The 21511-nt window shown below is 44.2% G+C and overlaps 1 protein-coding gene across 8 annotated transcripts in view; it reads right to left on the reverse strand.

The window, feature by feature from the left end:
• The window catches only part of nav3 (neuron navigator 3), a 221375-nt gene that overhangs the window by 75045 nt on the left and 124819 nt on the right, over positions 1-21511 (reverse strand). For all 8 annotated transcript variants that reach the window (XM_008281541.1, XM_008281536.1, XM_008281537.1 and 5 more), the window contains 3 exons: positions 16668-17805; positions 12397-12512; positions 3050-3158 (listed from right to left, as the gene is read on the reverse strand). In XM_008281541.1, the coding sequence (XP_008279763.1) occupies positions 3050-3158; positions 12397-12512; positions 16668-17805 (1363 nt within the window). The remainder of the gene's footprint in view (positions 1-3049; positions 3159-12396; positions 12513-16667; positions 17806-21511) is intronic.

The raw sequence follows: 21511 nt of genomic DNA on the forward strand, positions 1-21511 counted from the left end.
GACCATTCCTCTCACTCTCACTGCCAGTTTTCTCCTAAACTACCTTTTTTATTTCTCCTGTCGAGACATGCTGGCTTTGCCTTTAAGCTAATTTTACAGTTTCATGTGTTCGCTGGCTAACACTAGCTGTTTGGTCATGCTGTCTGTATGGTTGGGGTACAAACAGGCATAAAAGGAGAATCCCAAAGAGGAAGCAGCGAGAAGGACAGGGTGATGAATATGACAGTCATGTTTACTCGAGCGTAACAGTGATTAATTACCTAAGGTGCCTCACAGCTTCATGGTGATTACAACCATTTCTTATCGTAGAGAGAGATTAAGATGGCCTGGCCGGGGTTCTGTCATGAGCGGAACTGGCATGCATACGCCGAGGCTCTCCTTACATTCAGAATATAAACACGTCCAACACAGGCACACATCCAGGAGCTCACTGTCCCTTTTAACATTAAATCTAAAAACTGTGCAGCGACCCATGCAGTTTCACTGGAGCTGCTGCCATCTTAGACCAATGCTTAATTCTTACTGCTCCCACTCTCACACACACACACACACACACACACAGACACACACACACACACACACACACACACACACACAGAGGTATGATGATGCATTTTCCACATACTTCATGTTGACTGTCCTTGTGCGTCTAATGCATGTCAATGAGACTTGCGTCCTAAGACCAATCAAAGCCTTCACGCCCCAACCCAATGGGTCTCAGTGGATGTAATGTAGTGGTAAGACAATGGTGCTCTATTGATCGTGCCTGGCTGAGACTCCTCTGAGGAATAAAGAAGTCGAAAACAAACACACACATGCACACACATGGACTGCCATCTGTCATGGCTGTCGGCAGCCTGGCCACCATCTTCCTCTGTAAATGGGGCAAAACACACAAAATAATAGACTGAGGGAGAAGGAGAAAGGCGAGCAGGGAAGCATCGCCCGGGGAGCTGACATAAACCAGTGGTTATCATTTTGTCTTCGCCTGAGCTGCAGCCCTTTCACTCCGTTGTTAGATTCCTCATGTTGCCCATGGCTCACAGATGGGACAGTCTTTTAAGGTGCTGGTTGTCCATCAAACCCTGAATGTCATTACATGTGTGCCAGCTGGTGAGGAAGGTGACGCCTGCTTTTAATTAAATCCAGGAAACGTGGAGGATGAGATGGTATGGTAATAGAGGGAACATCATTAATAGTTGGAGACATATCTCCCTGTTGGATCAGCGTGATAAACTGCGCAGGGTGACTCAGAGATATCAAAATCAGAACTGCCTTTATTTGCCAAGGATAATTGATGCACAAGGAAACTGACTTAGATAAGTGGAGCTGAGATATTAAGCTGTGACCACAAAGGAAGCATTTTTTCCTACTTTTTGGGTATTTTTAGTTGTCGTGACAATTGTGGGTCTACAGAATAGTGTGTGCCTTTTGTTTAGGCCATGACGCATTTTACGGAAGTTGTCTCAGCCTCAGACGTGGAACATGGAGAGTATGAAAACAGGCAGTGAAAGATGCTGCAGCTCTCAGGTAGGAAGAGGCAAACCCACGACTATGCAACCTCCTCAGCTCTATGAGGTGTTATATCATTTTTCAGCTCCAGATTGTATTTTCCTGCCTGTACTTTTATTCCATCATCACTGTGCAGAAGATATTTCTGCTGCTGGCTAGGTGATAGTCTCACTTACTGGGTATAAGCCTCCTGCCGTGCCTTTTAATGCATCTTTTTCCTCCCCTTCTGCAATCTACATGTTACCCTTGTCAAAATTCTTCTTTTTCCACCTATAGCAGAATGATTAAGAGGTGCAGCCAGACCATTCTTCAACACTAACACAATGCTGCTGTGGAGATAGGGGTGGTTATGCGAGACTAGGCAGGTGATAACGCATCAGTGATGTTTCTAGATGCAGTTGAAAGATGCTTTCAGTGAAAACCCTCTGATAAACTCCTCACACTCTGCCTGCTCAGTACCAAACATTAGACTGAAAAACTGAACAACAAGCTAGGGAACACAGAGCAGCATTTATTGGCTAAAGAGCAATATATTTCCCTCCGGAGCTTTAATTAATATTGATATTATTTAATTATAATCCATCAAGAGAATTAAAAGTAGAGAGAACTTCAATATCTACATTTATTAAGCTTGCTCCATTGGCCAAAAAAGTAAGTGTAGGTTTAAAGAGCTCAGCTGGATAAATGGACTGTTTTTTGGATTTTTCTGTTTACTTTTTTTTGTGCACATACAAAGTCTGCAAGCATGCAAAACACAAAATCCACCCCAAAGGGAACTACTACCTCTCAATGAAAACGCTGCTTCTAACCTACCTGAAATATCTTATTCGTACATAATATGGGCTCTTTAAAGGACTAGACAAACACTACATACAAGGCTGGTGAGAGTTTAACTAACTTCCTCGTAATTGAGCAGTGTCACTCAAACAGTTCAAATCTAATGATCTAACCGTTCTATTGTCCCTCAGATAAATAGTGAGCTGTAGATGGAAGTGTATCACTAATCTCCTTAAACTGACTCTATGCTGCAATGGCCAAAGGTATGGGTGTCTTAAAATAACCCCTGGCAACCAAGTGGGTTTTCTCTGCATTTGATTCAGTTCTAAAACAATGTCTGATTAAAGCTGCATGATGCTTGCAGAAGGCCAAGAAGGGCGTCAAATCTTTGAAGCCAACTGGGTGGAAGTGGTCAAAAACAAAACAGCAACAATAACAATTTTCTCATGCCAGAGAAAGTGCAATAGAAATAATTAAGTCGAAGTAGATTAAAGCAGTTTTTACATTTGGCTGCAAGACAAAAAAAAAAAAAAGATTGTACATGGAAGCAGATTACAACAGACTGACTAATACCCAGAAATAGCCGTGCTGTTTGTTCTCAAAAATTAGAATCGATTGCTTGTTGTGCCTTTCGCCATATGCCCGCGGTCCAAATAATATTCCAACAGATTCATCACTGCACTTTCTTCACTTTGCTAAGAAGAAAATCAGTCGGGTACCCTTACCAATAAGAAAAGGGCCGTACCATCTGTAAACCTACCTGTGACTGATCTGTGTCCCCCGTAGACTGGACATGGTTTCTTCCAGGTTCTGCCGCAGGTCAGCGATGTTCTTCACTGTCCTCATACGTCTTGTCTCAGGGTCCTCTCCTGCAGACACACAGTTCATGTGATTTACTGAGATGCTTGGACCTGCATACACACTCTTAACAACACACACCACCGCAAAATATAGGAAGTGATGAAGACATCTGACATATAGTATTTCACTGGATGCCACTGAAAGTCTCAGCAGGAGGAACAGAATGATGACTGATCACGATGACAGCCAGCAAGGGTGAATGCCCCTAACCCCCTTTGGACAATTTGGAGCCGATACAATAAATCAGCCTGTCAGGCTGCACCACATGCACTTCTTCTACTTTAAAAAGTGGATACATTATTTTATGCAGTATTGACATTTTTCCTTCAGGCTGATGCAGAAATGCCATGCCATGACACCACGCGATCTGTCAGTTAGTTTGGGACAAAGTCGTGCTGCAAAAGGAAACTGTGTCAGATTCTTTGTGCCTCTCTGTCAGGCATGTTGGAGAATGCTGCCATCTCCCTACCTCAGCCTGCAGACAGCAAAGAAAGCACTTCATATGGTTTAAGTTCTTCTTAGTGCCTGGTTTAGAGATGAAGCTCTTGCTTCACTCAAGCAATAGGCCTATTCTAAAGGAGTGCTGCTAATAAGCAGAGAGTGGGCAACATTTCACAACTGCGAGCGGTGGGTGCACACCAAAGTATCTGCTTGTCTGCTCCAATTAAGGCTCTCTGTTAGCTTGTCAAGCTAGCCTATATCCGTGGGCGGGTACCACAGAATGGGTAATTAACAAGTGGCAGGAGACACAGAATGGATGGCGGTCACAATGCTTTCTAGTTTTAAGGTGCTTTCAGAGGAAAACTGTCTACAATGCAGTGTGATGGTAAGCCGTGTGCAAGAAGTTGTGCTCTCTGTGCTGATTTCGGTGTTCTGAGCAGACATATCGACAGCAAGCGACTGTGATTACAGTGACTGGGGCAAATGAGAGAAGATGGGTGCTGCAGTAAGTTGGAGGTTTGAAAAAGCCCCCAGCGACTCCTGTGGCGCAGCTCAGTGCCAGGGGCAGAAAAAAGATTTGACATGTTTATATATTGCAATTTGAAGCAGAACTGCATTCAAAACAAGCAGAAATGCCAAGCCAGTTTCCCTGGGTAGCTATAGATACATAAAAATCAATTTCAGAGTTGACCTCAAGGCATTTGGATAAACTTTCTGGCAGTAATGCTGTAAACATGTCATTTGAAAAACATCCTGCAGTTTGCAGGACGGAGGTCTGTCTTTTTTCAGAACCAGTCTTTCGCTCTAACACTGAAAGAAATGATTGGATTTGAACAGACTTCCACAACATTGCCCAGATGTAGCTGATCTTGCAAAGTGACACCAGTCTTCCTGTTTTAGTGTATGCTCTGTGACAATGCGCATTGTTAGAGTCTCCTGGTTTAGCAGGAACAACACAACTGCAGACGTCACTGGATTTATTCAAAGGAGGGAATAACTTCTTCGAGGTTATTCTATCTTTGTATCTGATCCTACTATTATTGCAGATGTACATACAATATATAATATAAACTATTTGTGTTGTGTTACATATGCTATACATGCTGTCATAGCGGACACAGTTGTTAAGGCCACGTCTCCTTTGTAGAGAGACATTGTTAAAAAAAAAAAAAAAGGTTTAATCAGTGAGTTACAAAAGCACACAGCACAGGCGCAAATGAACCTAATCTTCATTCACTACAGGCATCTGTTCTTAAAAGGCTTTAAAATGCCAATGAATAAACCAAGAAAAGCTAGAATCATCTAGCTAGAGACTACTGCAGTAAGAATGAGATTCAAAGGTTTTTCCTACCACCAATTACAGGCATTATTAGAGGTTAACATTGTCTAAGTCACACTGTCCAATCTTCGAGACTGTTCGAAGACTCTACACCACAATGTCTGAGTTCACAGCTTTTTTTTTTCCAAAATAAGTCAAGGCTCGACCTCAATTATACTGCACAGTGCAGTGCAATGACCCGGCAGAGTAAAGAGCAGTCTAGTATAATTGAGGTCATGTTTTGTCTTTGCAGAGCACACAGACTGAAGGTTATGAAAGGTCAGTGTGGTTCTTAACCTCTGCCCCCATGTCTAATGTTCACTTTATGGCTGCTAATTACAAATCAGGTATCAATATATTATCTTGCACTAAAATTGCTGGAAAATAAGAAATATCGGTTACTATATTATGCTCACTGCCAACGCATAAAGGCTTCTGCGCCCTGAATTCATCCCTGCCAGGATGAAACACTTTCTGAGACATTAAACGCTCAGCTGAAGCCCAGGATGTCATGCCGGGCCACATTTCAGCAGGTTGCAGCTCCTTAAAGAGATGACGACCAGTTCATGAGCTTAATGGAAGATGGATAACCCGGTGCCACAAACTTAAAGCACTACCACCATCTGAGTTTCTTTTTCCCTGTAACTCTTCCTTTTCTCGTGTCCTCTCTGCTATCCATCCCTCCTCCTCTCACCAGGGCTCCTTCGAGAAAGATCCAATTACAATCCCATTATGAAGAGACATGAGGAGATCTGGCCCCAGAGTCTCTGTCATGAGCGGATACTTGGTGTAGCATTGAGAAGCAGCCAATGTGTGTGCATTTACGTTTATCACATGAGCGCGATCTGCGATGTAGCTGCAGAGGTCTCACCTGAACATTAGGTGAGCGGAATGCAACACAACCGCATCCCAAAGGCAAACTGACAAATTACACACGTTGGAGGCTTTCAGCATTAGGAAACTAATATTCTTTCCAAAACATAATAACTGTAAGCAATTTACCAGCTCAGCGCTCTTTGGTGGATCAGGAGGAGCAGCAGACATGTGTGTAGTTAAATCCCTTGCACCTAATGACCTAATGTAGTAGCTGCTTATGCACATTCGTAGCTGCTGTTGCCACTGCAGTATTCAACACTAACAGAGAGGTGAGAAGCCACAAAGCATTCATTTGGATTCAAGCTGATGTCCAGATCTTGGCCTGGTGAGAAGGGGAAGCAGCCAAACGGAGCCCAGGCCAATGTGTGTGTGTGTGTGTGTGTGTGTGTGTGGTGTGAGGGGGTGGAGTTGAAAAGGGCAGGAGGGGAAGCAACACACATAGATTCACACACTTAGATGCAGGCTCGCGGGGTGTTGAACAAATGCTGCTTGAAATAGAGTTGACACAACATAATGCAAATGGCTGCTGTTTGGAACTGACGCATTCCTAGACACACTCCAGCACAAACACACACGCACACCCACACACATACTGTACTGTACCAGTCTGTGCTTACATGCCAGTTCACACTCTCTCCCCCTCTCTTTCAATAATGCATGCTAGCTGGTACTGATGCCCCCTCGCTCTAGCTGAACGCTATTAGGGAACCATCCCGGTCATGGAATTATAATACACACAAATGCATGCATGCCAACCCACATACACGCAGGGAAACACACATTTAGACATAACTGTATGCTGCTTATACTCTGGTTGCAGCAGTGTGTTGCCTACATAAAGCTGGCCTGTCACTGACACCTCTCACACACACTGATAGAAGTATCCACATGTAATTTTACGGCCCTGTTGCTGAATGTGTGCGCTAGCAGGCGTTGCAGCACATTGCGAGCTTGTTAATATGTATCAGCGACAACTGTTCCTTGAGGCTAAACGTGCAAACTGCCACAACGGCAGCAGGAGACTCTGAAAGCCAACTTTGACAGGGTGAAAGAGTTCTCTAATGATGTGAATGGTGTCTCAAGTATCTGGATAGATGTTGGATGTACACATACAAATGCATGCATAAACACATGGAGCCATGTATGCACGCAAAAAGGAAAAAAACAACAACAAAACACACACCTGTATGAACACACATCCCGCAGATAAGCCTGGACACATTAACACAGGATGAAAGGCGTAATAATGAGCTATTGATCACATAGACTGTGTGATTCACAGGCTGCGCGAGGGAGGTGCAAGTCATAAAAACTGTGCTGTTTCACTGGAGGAGGTGTTGCCTTTACATTATCTGTCTCTCAAGGTATTTCTGTTTAATGCTGCATCATGCCTGCACCTGCTCAAAGGAAATCAGCAAAAATCTGCTCATTCCTCGCGCTCACCCTGCTCTGTTATGCGTTTTACTTTATCTGTACAGTCACAATAAGCGTCTCTACTGTCACAGCTGCATAAGAAATGGTCCTTACATCAAAGACAGGTTCATACGTGGAGGCTCATTCCAAAAGCACAAAGTGGGGTTAGAGCTTATCGTACAAATGGAAAAGTCAGATTAAACACACGCAAATAGTGAGATCTCCCAGGTGCTACAGCACTAGTGCTGAAGAATAGCATGGGACCAGGTTAGACTGCTAAATTCACACGACAGCATTTAAGGATTCAGCACACACAACTGTATACCTTCTTTGCACACTGGGGCATAGTGAATGCAAGTGACAGAAATGGTGTGTAAAAGTTACCTTTTATATGTGTGGTTGTGTAAATCAACAACAACTGTGTGCGAGTGTGTTCATGTATGAACTACAGGAAGGAGGCTGCCTGTACTTTAATAGCCTATTTTCACACATTTCCTTTAAATAATGTCTTAAAATGCAAATAATGTGCTCTGAGAAGCACATTTCCCTATCATGAGGATTAAGAAAATAACCAGCTTATGGAAGGTATTTTCTGTTCTCACATTGTCAGATTGTGCACAAAACTCAACATTAACATGATTTTTTACATTTCCAGTGCAAAGTTTCTCATTTGTACTGCTGCCTTTATAATCCTCTCATGTTGGACGTATGCAAACCACAAACTGTATGTGAAATATGCAACACATATGTGTTCATTTTTGGAGTCATTCTCAGACTTGTGAGTGTTAACTTACGTGGGCGAGGTTGGGTTTGCAGCACCTGCTCCAGGTCGCCCAGCATGGTGAGAATCACCTCCTTATCCAGCTGAGCTGTTCCCTCACGAGGACCTCCCCCTGAAACCTCCTCCTCTGCCCAATACCCTCCGTCTTTCTCCCTTCCTCCCTGCTTCCCACCTCCCCTGCCTGCCACTGCCTCCTCGTCTGACCGTCCACTGCTGCCGTCTTCATCCGTTCCCACCACCTCCCTGGACCTCCGCTGTGACTCAGTCCTTGGGTGGCCGCTGTATGACGCCCGCTGTGGCCGCCCACCTGCCGCTGTGCATCGCCAAGGGACCGGGATGAGGGAATGCTCTGACTGAGAAAGCACCTTAGTTAGGGAGAGTGACAGGGATCGAGCTCTGGTGCCCCTTACACCTCCGCCCCTTGTGACCGCCTCCTTCCTGGGGCTTCCCTGCAGACTACCTCCTGCCCTCTGTGTGGAAGATGAGTACAACGAAGAATTCTGAGGTTGGGAAAGGCGAGATGGTGGCTCATCAAGCTCAAAGGAGTAAACCCGCTGCTCGCCATCGCTGAGCAGGGTCAGGTTAGTGAGAGATCGTTGCTTGATCCGCAGGTTGAGGTTGTCGGGGAGAGGCTGGGGAGGCCGTCGGGCTGGGCTTCCTCCCTGGTACACTGAGAACTCTGCTCCTCTCTTCATCTCTGCTCGCAGCTTCCCTCCCTTTTTTCGGCTTACCTCTTTACCACCGGTGCCTCAGTGACTGAAACTATGCATGCGAGTGGATCTACCTGTGCGTGCCTCTCTGCTTCACATCTTGGCTGCACTGTCACTGAGAGAGCAGATGGAGGGAAGGGAGCACCGGAGAACAGCAAAGAGATGGGTCCCAGAGTCCCACGCCTCCCGACTGAGGTCCAGGCTTCAGTGGGCTGGAGGGAAAGCGAGCACAGGGGGACGAGTGGAGAGAAATCCTCCCTCTCAGCCATGTAGGTAAAATCCAGATCCATCCTCGAGCCAGCCCATACTCATGGTCAGACGCTGAGCCAGACACAAACACTTATTTCTTCCACTCCTTCTCCTGTCCGCATGCTGTCTCTCTGTCTTCTTGGCTCCTTTTCTCTTGCTTCACCACAGTGAGGGGCGTGGATGAATGAGTCGCTACATCTCCTGTGCCTCACACGTTCCTCTCTCCCTCCTGCGCTCACACTCTTTATCTTTTCCCCCTATTAAATGACAGTCTCTTTTCATTCACTCTTATCTATTTCCTTCCACTTTGTCTCCTCCTTTAATTACCACCTCGCTGCCACACTTCTGCTGCCTTCCCTCTGACTCTCTGACGGTTCCTCTCTCCTCACAGCGGAGAATGAACGGGCGGTGGAGCCGGCAAACAGACTCACACAGCCCTCGGTCTGCCTGTTCATTCCAGCATTCAGCCTGCAGTATTCCCTCTCTCTCCCTCTCTCTCTCTCTCTCTCTCTCCCCGTTAGCCCCCCTCTGTTTATCACTCTCTCTTTCTCTTAATCCCTCTGATTCTCTCACTTTCTGTTCACTTCTTACGAGCCTTTATCTTTTTCTCCTCCACTCTCTCTCTCTTAGCGTCTCTCCATCTCAGTGTGACAGTGAGTTGTTTGGACAGTGCACCTGTAAGCTTGCAGCCCCTGCTGCACCACTCTGACCGCCCGACTTAATTAAATGCTATCTTGAGGAGCTAAAGCAGCGAGCCCGCAGCTTGTCATGGATCAACAATGAGACCACAGAGCCAACATATTCCCATCAATCAATGCGAGCGTTATTAGCCCCGTCTCTATTAGTCACAGCTGTCTTCCACACATTCTCTTATGCTGGATACTGACTGATAGAAGACAGTGGAAGCAGTTGCCTCAGAAACGGCAATCACGGTGATCATAATCACTGTGGGGGACTATTCTAGATGTTAGCATTATTTAAAAATATATATAAATGCACACAATTAAGCTTAAAAATCAACATGTCAATCAGGACTTTAAATTTGGGCTGCTTTGATGTTAGTTTGATGACACTGGCTCAGATGTGTACGTAAAATGAGTAGGCTTGTCATGTGGTTTGTGGTATGCATACACTTGAATTTCTTTCTCAGAGTCTCATTTCTGCCCCTCTATGGCGAAAGAGTCGGAAAAACGAAGGATGCGAGATGACCATGAAACGTGTAACAGCGAAAAGCAAGTGTTTGAAATGGACCCCAAACAAAGAGAGTGTCCAGCGCTGAAGTCTAATTTTATCCGCTAAATGATGGGCTTTGGAAAAGCCGCGGCCAAAGCAAAATGTCTGGAATGTTGCTGTCGACCTGACATCCCCAAACCTATAATCACACGGTGTTGTTTGTGCACGCTGGGCTTTGTAGAGTTCACTTTGAACTTGACGTCTTACTTTGCATTGTTTTAGTCTTATGTTTGATTTATCTGACCTCTACTTTTTCTATCATTACACAGAAGGTAAGAGGTTCAATTCCAAATGAACACGTTTACATCAAATGACCTCGAAAATATCAAACCCAATTCTCTTTTGGAAGGATCCTCAGAAACAAAATCAGTGTCACAATAATAAGAACCAGAACAAACCAGAAAAGCCCTTCCGTGATGAACAATGACATTTAAAGTAAAAAGAGTGACAGTGTGACAGTGAACTCTTCGTTTGCAGCTGGCATAAGGCAAGTGAAACAATGGAACTGGTGTGTGCCAGCGGTTTGTGTTTTGATGGTGTGTTCCCTGGTTTAACCTCTCATTCTGCTGCTTGTTAGGAATTTAAGTTTGCGGTTAGAAACTCCTTTAAACTGGTCAGATGTCCCTCGATGCTGAACTCGCAGCTGCAGAAGTTCAAATGCACAGACTTACACTGTGCTGTAATTAAAAGACAATGAAGACGTTTGCAGACTTCTCTTTTTGCAAAAGAACAAGATTTCACCTGCAGTTTGCAATTGTGTATTTGTGATTACAGCGATAGTTTAATATTAGGCCTCGATGATCCCTGGCCAATAAACAGCCTACTATATCCCTTCAGCTCATGTTTCTCTCCCCCGTGGCATCCATGCAAGCCCCTGGGAGACGGGTTTCCCCATCCCAAAACCCTGTCGCCGCCTCCACCAGAGCGCCACACTCCCGACAGCTGCTCTGAGGCACTCAGTACTGGAACCTTAACCTCAGTGTGGTGAGGCAGCCTTGCCCTGGTCGCCCTCTGAGTGCCTCCAAGCTTTACTGGCTTTCTTTCTTTAATGCGTATCAAGGTGAGATCATTCTTCTACCTTTATTTATTATTCATGTGAGTAAATGTATTGATACGTGTGTGCTTTTCATTATTGTGCTGACATTAAATAATTATCTGTCTACCTTGATAAACAGGCAAAAGGGGTAAAATTCAAAGCAGGAAGGTTAAACTCACAATAAATCAGGTCATGAGAACTGATTGATAATTATTGACAATGAATTAAACATTTCACTGTGAGAAATGTTTCAGCTACATTGCTCAGCCCCATTGAATTAGACTGTAAACATCTATCTTCATAGTTACTAACTGTTTATAAGCAGGTTCTTATTTGTTATATGGCTTAACACGGCTGCTCTCCCCAGTTTTTATTGCCTCATTTTAGGTTATGAAGGTGTGAAACCCATAACTCAAACAGTTGGGTTACAGACCCTCTTCAACTTGGATATAGTTCTGTTATCTGAGCTAAAGTCCTCTCTTGGGGTTTTGTAGAGAATTTGTGATACTTCACAAAAGCCCTCCCTCTGCTCAGACTAAACATGGTAAATCCTGTGTATGTACTGATGATAATGTGCCATGGTGACTGGTGGTGATGCAGCACTGGGATTGTAACAGATGATGGCAGCCTGCAGGGATGTAAACACAGAGCCACAGATGCTCCCTGTGTCCAGCTGTCAGCGCTGACCTTTTCCCTTCACTACATGAAATCAGCGTGGAACAGGAATCCCCCCAGTAAACACAAAACACACTCACGTCAGCACATACGCACTCACTGGGAACACACTCGCGCAACGCCAGTACTAACCACAGCGGTAGCCTTCAAAAGCGCTCTAATCCAGCTGCTATTTTTCACCTATACTCTATTAACAGACCCTGCAGCATAAATGGTACAAAGAACATCTAATCCATGATGTAACACAACAATTTTCATCCGAGCAAACTCAATTTTTCATTTCCTAATGAAGGAAAATCCAATTTTCTCACCAATTCCTTTCACGTGTTGTGCAGAATTGCAGGTCAACATTGAACAAACACAGATACCGAACTGCGGAGGAAGGTTAGATTCCCCCATAACCAATATTTAAAAGGACAAATGTTAATGTAATGATGCATGTCCGCATTCACACACCCACACAGAGAAATAGCATCTATGCAGATCCCACAGCATATGTGTTGACCTTCTGTACCTGATATCTCCTCCAGGCACTGTTTGGCTGTCTTGCTGTAGACGAGCTCTCCCTTGGTGGGGCTGAGGCAGGGGTCGGCTGGGGCCACCATGGTGCAGTCATTTTCTGAGAATGTCCTGGAGGCAACAAAGAACAAATAGTACACAGCAGTTATAAAGACAGACTGCAACATATGCTAAATTCAAGCGCCTACAAACTACAGCCATGGAGTCCTTCCTCTACTCTTCAACTGTTTCAAAGTGTTTTCTAGTGAAACTCAACATGTCTAAATGAGTTGTAAACCATATTGTTAATCCATATGCTGAGAACTTTGAAAAACAAACTATTTTTCAAGGTGGGGTTACAGATTGTGGTTCGAATGTGGATTGATTCAGATCAGCTTTTGTAAATATATGTCAAGGTAATAAATTACACAATATTTGTCATGTTAAACCTTCCTTGGAGACAATTACCGTATATGTAACATCATTTTTGTGCTCCCATTTTGTAAGGATAAAATTCCATCTCGACTTATGTGGAGTTATTTTTCTAAATGAGGAACCATTATTCTGTTTGCTTGTAAATTAGCACCATTTAGTTTTAGTTTAACATTAAAAACATCATTAAAAACTACTGCAACACTAAAAAAAAAAAAAGTATCTCATAAATATTTTATAGCCTGTGGAGTGGCTTGAATGAGAAAGTGCAAAGAGTGTGTCAAGCAGACACATTTGTTGAAATGTTGGGGTTAAAAAGGCCAGTAACTAAAAGATTTTATGGCTTTGTTTTAGAGTAGCAGCCAGAATTTTCCCTCCTGTGCGCTTAGTCTGTGTTTCTGTGATGTTACGTAAGAAAAGAGTTGAATTTCCGAGACAGATTTTAGTCTAAGTTCGATATTCAACAGATGGACATCTCAAATGGGAGGGGATGGTCTCATGAGACATTTTCTGCAAGTGCTTCTGTGTGTGTGTGTGTGTGTGTGTGTGTGTGTGTGGGGAAAGTGCATTAAATATGTGTTTGTGTGCATCCTCCTCCTCCTCCTCTTCAATACTATGCTGCATCACGCTCCACTGTTTGTTTGCTGATCTAAAGAAACAAGGATAGAGTCCAACACACTTCCTGGGATAACACAGAGTCATACACACACATACACAGTCGCAACTACGAGGAAACACAAAACCATGCATGTACGAACACAGAAACAGATTAATGGTGACATAGATAAACACAGTAACAGACAGTGACTGCATATACGCATACAAACACAACGAAACGCACGCTCATGTAAGCATGCACAACGACAAGCATCCAGACTACATAAAAATCCTGAAATACACACAGTGAAACTTGCATGCAGAAACTGAGAAAATTAAAACAAGCAGACACACAAGCATGCACAGACCGAAGCACAGACAGATCTAAGCGCACGGTACTGAATAGCGTTTTCCCGCACACACGCTGCACACACACACACACATACACACACACACACACACCAGGGACCACCACCACCTGCAGAGCTGCAGATAAAAATTGGCTTCCTATTGCGACAGTAGCATCAGCCTGTGACTTCAGCTCATGAGAAAAAGCTTTTTTTTTTCTTCCTGCAAGCTTCCTTCACCTCAGTGGATTCACAAAGACAGAGACGGAGATATTCACTCCCACTGCTGCAGAGAACAATATGGACCCAAAATAAGAGATTGGACATATAGAAAAAGGTGTGGGAAATAAATTGTCATGTACCAAAAATTTATTTTGTTATTTTCAAAAGGAAAGTCTGCTGCTGCTGATTGAAAATGTAGCACTTTTGTGAAGAAGTGTCTCCGTATTTTGTGCTGTCAAGAGATAATCCAAGGCGGGGAATGTCACATCACCATCCACATTGCTTGATTGACACATGATCTGTAGTAAATAACGACCGACCAATAGACTAAACTTTTATGTACCACTGTAGTATTTCTATCACTCCAGATTTGTTTTGAACCAGCCAGGTCACCTTAGGTTATGGGAGCAGAGGAAAACACAGGGGATGCAGTTATTGACACTGCAAACTCTTTGTATGTGTGTGAATGTGTGTGTGTAGGCGGGTGGGGGCAAATCAATTCCACATTCCAAGGGCAGCAAAATCTTACAACTACTCTGGTCTGTTAAGCTTGGCAGAGACACGAAGGTACAGTGGGCGGAGAAAGAAAAACCAAACAAGAGGAGGATGCTTAATTGGGCCAAAAATGATGGTGAATTGCAGCACAGCAGGAGGCCTTCACACTTATTGTGCGTGCGCTGACAGCTTCGGGTGAGGCCTACTGGTGGAGAGGAACAATAAATAGAAAGGGGAGGATGAAGATAGAAGCTGCAGAAACTTCCCCATAGGGATATATCTAGGAACAGAGACAAAAGGTATTGGGGGGACGCAAATCTGCACTGTACCTCAAAGGCAAGACCTGATTCACCACCAGTGGATTAGTTTAAAGTCATTATTATTTATTGTGTGAAAATGACTGCCCACAGGCTTCGTCACTGCAAAATTCGAAGACAAAATCAGGTTATTTCAATGGAAGAGTCTGTGTATTCCCTCATGGGTGTGAAATAAGTCTGCAACAGTGTTTTTCACAGGCAAGCTTGCTCCTTCAAAAACTCTTTATTGAATTAATTGCAGTTTAATCCTAAAAGCAAAATCCCAGGCTGCCTGTACAGGAAAAAATAGAAGAGAGCCACTGAGAATGACTAGCGCTTCCATCTTCCTGGCTCAGGAACATGTTAGCAACTAGCTTGTCAGCCATGACAGCTCACCAAGTAGTATGCTGTCCCTTATTTACCCACTGATAATTCTGTACTTGCACAGATAAACTTTTCACTGCCAGTGAAACCTGTAAGGCCAGTGTCTTATTTTTAGCATCTATGAGTGCAGGAAGATCCACATAATGTAAATTTTGTCCACGAGAGATCATGTGGATACTTGGAGCAGCAGCTACGCTAGAAAGGCAGTAGCCCATACACTCAACAGTAGTGCTGAATATGTAGATGCAAACCTACTGTGCATATGTGGAACAGAATCCTCTAAGGAGACTAAATAGTAGTATAATAATAACAACTATACGTGTCCATGTGTGTGTCCGCAAGGGAGCGTAGCTAAGGTTTAATGCTCTACTAGTAAATGTCAACTGACTCTGCAGGTCAACTCCTGTCAGATATTTGAGAGTTTGAAATATAATTTATCAGAAATAATTGTTCATATTTGTTTTCTTTCCGGTGCAAAATCAGTGACCTGATTCCCCACAAAGTGAAACTCTTCGGCGAGGTCGTGTATGTGTTTTTGTAAATGATTTAACACAAAACAAAAAAACAGTGAGCGACATAGCAAGGAGCAGATGTAAAGTATGTTAACTTCACTCACAGCCAAATTTGGATTTTCTAGCTCCAATTACTGACCAAGATGGAAGCAAGCATTAAGCAGAAGTCTGAGCTTCATAAACCGGTGTGTGACATCACAGATGGTACATCCACTTTCATCTACACTCACTGTTTCTCAGTTTAGTTTTTGCTCGCTGAGTGGGTTGCCTGTGTTTTTACAGATTCAGTTTTGGTTGCCTTCTTCGTAGCTGACTATCATTCACTATCTGCCCAGGACTGATAGCCACAGCAACTTGTTAAATGTGTGGGATTAAAGTATTACTAATGCTCGAAAGAGGCAGAGCTGACTGTGCACGACAGAGGAGGTAGTTGAGAGAGGGAGAAGGGGTGAAGGATTAAGTCTTGTTTAATGGGATTCCTAACTCCCTTTCTCTCCAAGCACAAAGGCTTTCCAGAGACTTTGGCGGCTTTTCTATTTCTTTGCTCCGGATTTACTCACTTCCTGCACCTCTGATGGCTGTAACATCAGGGAACCATGCGCCAGCTGCATGCATCAAAACAATGTTGGCTGAATGAGGAGAAGGGGAAAAGGTTCTTGAATGCTGCCAGTGTCTGGATTCTCACATCAAAGATGAATCCCAGACAGTTAAATAATAGGCTTTGGCAAGCAGCAGGCAGTGGATGTTAGTCTGTTCTGTAATGACTGTGAGGAGATGTGGAGGCGAGAGCAAGATGCACAGTGGGGAGCACCAGCTGATCACTGGGAGAACTCCAAGATTTTATGGGGTGTGAGTGAGTGATGTGTGTCTGAATGTGTGCAGGTGTGACTTCAGGTAAAGTGTTAAACATAGTGACCTCTCATGGAAAAAATGCGTGGGAGACACACAGCTTTGATCCTTTTGTTAGCATCTTATGGATGGTAGTGCACACAGACATCTCACCTGTACATGAAGGGGGCCACCGTGGCAGTATTGGGGTGGTTGTGCTGCTGCTGCTGAGGAAGCTGAACTACTCCATTTCCTCCGAGTGCGCCTCCACCTCCACCTCCACCTCCTCCTCCTCCTCCGAGCATCCCGCTGGACCCGGACAGAGCTGAGGTGCTGGTGGACGAGGTCATGCTGGTCCGTTTGCCCTCTGGGCCACCAGTGGAGCGCTGTATGTAAAAACTCCCACCTTGTCCTCCTTTAGTCATCTTGGCTCTCTCCCCCTCTCCTGCCCGCATGTTGCCGCTGCTGTTTAAGGCGGCCTGGTTTTGGGTCTGGGACTGACCCTGAGGCTTTGCCGTTGTTGTGGAGGGAGCTTTAAGTCCTGGCTTTGGGATGCCAGTGGAAGCCGAGGAGGCACCACCATCTTTCTTTCCCGATGATGACTTCCCTCCTTTGGGGATGAGGCTGGCGATTTTGGACGACTTCTTGCTGGAGTCGGCAAATGACTCACGCTCCTCTTTAGGCGGAGAGTTGTCCTTCCCAGATTTCCCAGACCTGTTTTTGTCCTCCTTGTCTTTGCTCTGGGCCATGGACCTGCTGCCATTTGCAGAAGCTTTTGAGAATGAAGAGGAGGATGAGGACGTTTTGCTCGGTGCAGTGAGGGATGATGCAGGGGTCTTTGTTGGCATCTGTTTGGCTGTAGCACTGCTACTGCCACTGCTGCACACTGACCCCGTGGGCGTCAATCCATCTTCACCATACTCCGACAGGTCATCTTCTTCCTGCAGAGCCATTTCCGCCATAGATGGAGATGCTCTTGAAGCGGATCTGGGGTTAATGAGGCGGAACTTCTCTAACATTGACCTCTGAGGAGGTGCAACACCTGAGCCTACTTTTGACCCATCGCCTCCATGTGGCAGAAGGCCTTCCGGGGCCTGAGGTGATGGGGTGGTGGAAGGTGTGTGTGTAGGGCTTGCCAGCATGGATGAAGTTGCGCTGTGCTTGAGGTTCATGGACTTGCTGCGCCACGACTTGCCAGCTGTGGGTGAAGGGATGGCAGAGGCCAGCTGCTGCCCACTGAGGCTGGTGGGAACCATCCCGACGATGCCACTCCCATTCATCCCGCTGGGTACCGGGATGCCCCTCACCGCCTCTGAACAAGGAGAGAGGAGACAGAGAGACACACAGGATGATCAGTAAAATGGATATTTGACAAATTACAGTTAGAGATCCAAAGTTCCAATTCAAATAACTGAGCCACTGACTGAACAGATTAAAAGATGGTGTTTTGTATGATGAAACACAACTTGCCTTTCTGGAATATTTTAGTCTCTACAGAACAGTATGCATTCATAAACAAAACATCACTCAAAATACAAATGACAGAGAATTCATTTAAAGTTGGAGAAACACTCACATACGCTGTACATTGCAATATTTTATAGGGAATGACATTTCGACGTGTGAGAAATGTACGGCAATTCGTTTTAATCCTGTTGTTCGTTCATGCATGATATCTAATTTTCTACTTTTGATATAGCAGTAATAGTCATTGTAGTGGCTCTGACAGGTGTGTTTTTTCCAGGAAAATTATGAGTTCAAATAATAACAAACTCTCACAGGCTTCCTAGAGTTATCTGACAGGAGATATTGAATCATAGTGCTTTACTGCCTTCCTGCTGTCTTCCTTTGTGGTTTTACACACTTTGAGCTCAAAAGTCAAGTAAAAATGAAAAACTTTCACATGATTTCAATGGTGTGTTAAGTTAAATAAAAAAAACAACAGAGAGCGCTTATTCTCAGCTGACATAATATCAGCAGAGAGCGAGGTCAAAAGAAAAGATTTCACTGTTATTATTACACTGCAATCTCAAAGGAGTTTGCTCTCAGTAGTGCTTCCACCCCCTGATTTATACCTCCTAATGGCCTGTCACAGCATGTTTGCATTCGTACAATATAATAGTGGTTATGAGGGACAGTCCAGCATGTCGTAGCCATGACAACAAACAAAATCACACCAGCTTTATTAACAAGAAGAGAATGACCTTTAGAACAAAATCATCTACAACAACCTGAGTTTTGACCTCGTCTGAAAATGATCCACCGGATTTACTGCTAAACCTCATCTGACTTTGATCATCAATAACTTTTCAGAAGTTATTTAACATTTTCCAACTCTTCTTTGCCCCTCCTCGTTTCCTCCACAACCTGAGAAGCAGTAGCAAGGGTGTTTCACTCACACGATGCAATGCAAAGGTGTTTACTTCTACCACATTTTCAGTCAAGCTATGCTTGGCAAACGTAACAGCCATGATAACAGCCAAGCCGCACGCAATCTCACGGAGCACGTAAACACCCTTCATGCATGTACAAAAATGTTTTAGCTTCAGCCACTGAGTATTGACCTTTACACAACCTCCACAGACCATAAAGCACTTCTCCTCCCATCGCTCTCTCCACCTTTCCCTTACGCACACAGTACAAAATCCACAACTTGACAGATATTTGCTTCAGGCAGGCGCAGGAAGACAAAACTTCATCTCCCTCTGGATATGACTTTGAGCTACTTTCAGACAGAAGAAGATAAATAGAGGAGGGAAAAAAAGGAAAGAGGTAGAATTATGATTGGGCAGAAATAAAGAGGGAATGGAGTGCGTTATGTTATGCACCATTTGACTGAGTGTCTGTCTGGCTGTCATTCGGCACAGTGAGCAGGGTTCAGCCGGCTGTGAGTCACCTCCAGCCTGCAGTTTAAAGCCCCTTCATGCAGGCGGAGTAGGAGGGTTCAGATTCGACTGCGGTTGGGCCGAGACACTTTAACCGGCTTACGCTTCTGACAACATCCTCTAAAACCTTACACCATGCCTTAAAACACCTCAGTGCACTTCGTAAAATGCATCGAGGTTACAACAGAGACTCTCTTTACATAGCTTTGTTTAAAATGTAATCTGGCTGTAAGTGGCTGTGAAATGCCCAATATGTGGCCAGGTCCCAGCTTTAATTTGAGTAGATTTACATCAATATAGAAGTCCATGTGTGGGATACATGGCGCTATCAACACATTATGCGCACATTTCCAGGATTCAAAAGTAATTGAACACTTAGCCACTGAATGTTTCTGCATGTTGTTTCGACGTTACCTCAGGCACAAAAGGGCTTCCACATGGCTCTGAGTTGATGGAGAGTTTCCATTTAGACTGAGGTGTTTTGTGCTGTTTTAAATTATTGAATGTGCCACCTAAATGCTCATTGTTTAATAACACGTGCCTAGGTAAACAACCTGCCGGCTGAGAGACTATTTAACCAATAAAATTTATTCAGATGAGAAGACTGACTCTAATTACTTATCTAATTAGAGTGTGTGTGTGTGTGTGTGTTTAAGAGGGTGTGTATGAGCTAGCAAAGCATATGTAAATTTTTAATATGCAAGCATAAGCAGCTGCATACACAGAAATGTGCATGGAGCTGCTCTGAATGTGTTGGTGGGTTGTGTGAAAGCATATTTGCACAACATTAGAACCTCTTCGTGTCTTTGCCCATTTCTGCTTATTTAAAAGGGCAATGAACTGGCAGCCAGCCTGTTTTCCTATCGTGAGGTAGCAGGTTAGAAAGCTGAGATAAGTCAGAATACAGAAGGCTCAGATCTTAGATGAGACCAGCAGAGGTAAATGTTGGTTAGACCCGCATCAGGTGCACTTACGAGTCAACTAGTGCAACAAAATAGCACCCACATTTATCATTTTTTGTATTTCTTGGTGTGGCTGGGCGGCCACGTGACTCTGGCATAAATGTTAATCAGAGAGCATATCATGTGTGATTCCAAATGTCCTCTATGCTACCCCTCATCGTTGGAGAGAGTTTATGAATGTGAATGAAAGAGATTACAAGCATTTGTCTGATTGTCTCTGCCTGCGTGTCCAGTCAATTAACCCCGTCTTTGGAGATCCCCCTTTCCTCCTCCCCGCTCCTCCATCACCACCCCAGAGGCAGTTTCACAGCACCACCACACTTTTCATCGTGCAGTGACTTGCCGTTGCCGTGGCAACAGACTCTTCCCTTTCGTTTTTTTTTTTTGCCTCAGCGGCCCAGAAATGAAATGCCACTTCTTCTGGGCGGTGGTGGACCCTCTGCTAACAAATACAAACGCACACATACGACTACACGCCAGATTCTTCACAGAAACCCAGAAGCATTAATGCCTGGGTTTTAGTGAATACGCATGTTTGAAAGGACACACATCTGGACCAACACTGATGAACACTGGCCAGTTACAACCTGCAGCTACATATGAAAAAAGTTTCCTTCCATATTCTGCAGCTATTTTTTGGGGACAATTTTTCGTACTCCACATGGACACTTTTCAACTTTAGCTCGTCGTCACATTACATCAGTGTCCAACAGTTAACACGTTAGCAGTTTCCCAATTCAATTTAACAAGAGTTTCCTCATCCTCATCTGAAACAACAAGCAAAGCAACTTTCTTTAATAAAATTTTATTTAAAAAAAACAAAAAAAAACACACCCCCTTATGCTTCAATTTAGCTGGTTGAAGCTAATTAGATAGTTGCATGGCAACAAGAGTGATGCAATGCTCTTTGTGCCCTTTAAGCGCTCTCTGGTCAGAGCTTCACTGTTTGTGAGCAGAGAAACAAAACAAGACTCTAATGGGCTCACGTCATCCCCAAGAGGTCACAGATGCCTATAAAAAGTGATGTACGCAAACAAAAACATGGCTTTCATTGCCGGCATCAGTCACATGAAGTCACTCCTACTTCACGTCATAACAAAAATGTTTAATGTCTGTATTTGGAAGTAGGTGGGTCCTACAAGTGAACCTGAAAACATAGAAAACGACACCA

This window comes from Stegastes partitus, unplaced genomic scaffold (genome assembly GCF_000690725.1).
Source record: "Stegastes partitus isolate 25-593 unplaced genomic scaffold, Stegastes_partitus-1.0.2 Scaffold236, whole genome shotgun sequence".
Lineage (NCBI taxonomy): Eukaryota > Metazoa > Chordata > Actinopteri > Pomacentridae > Stegastes > Stegastes partitus.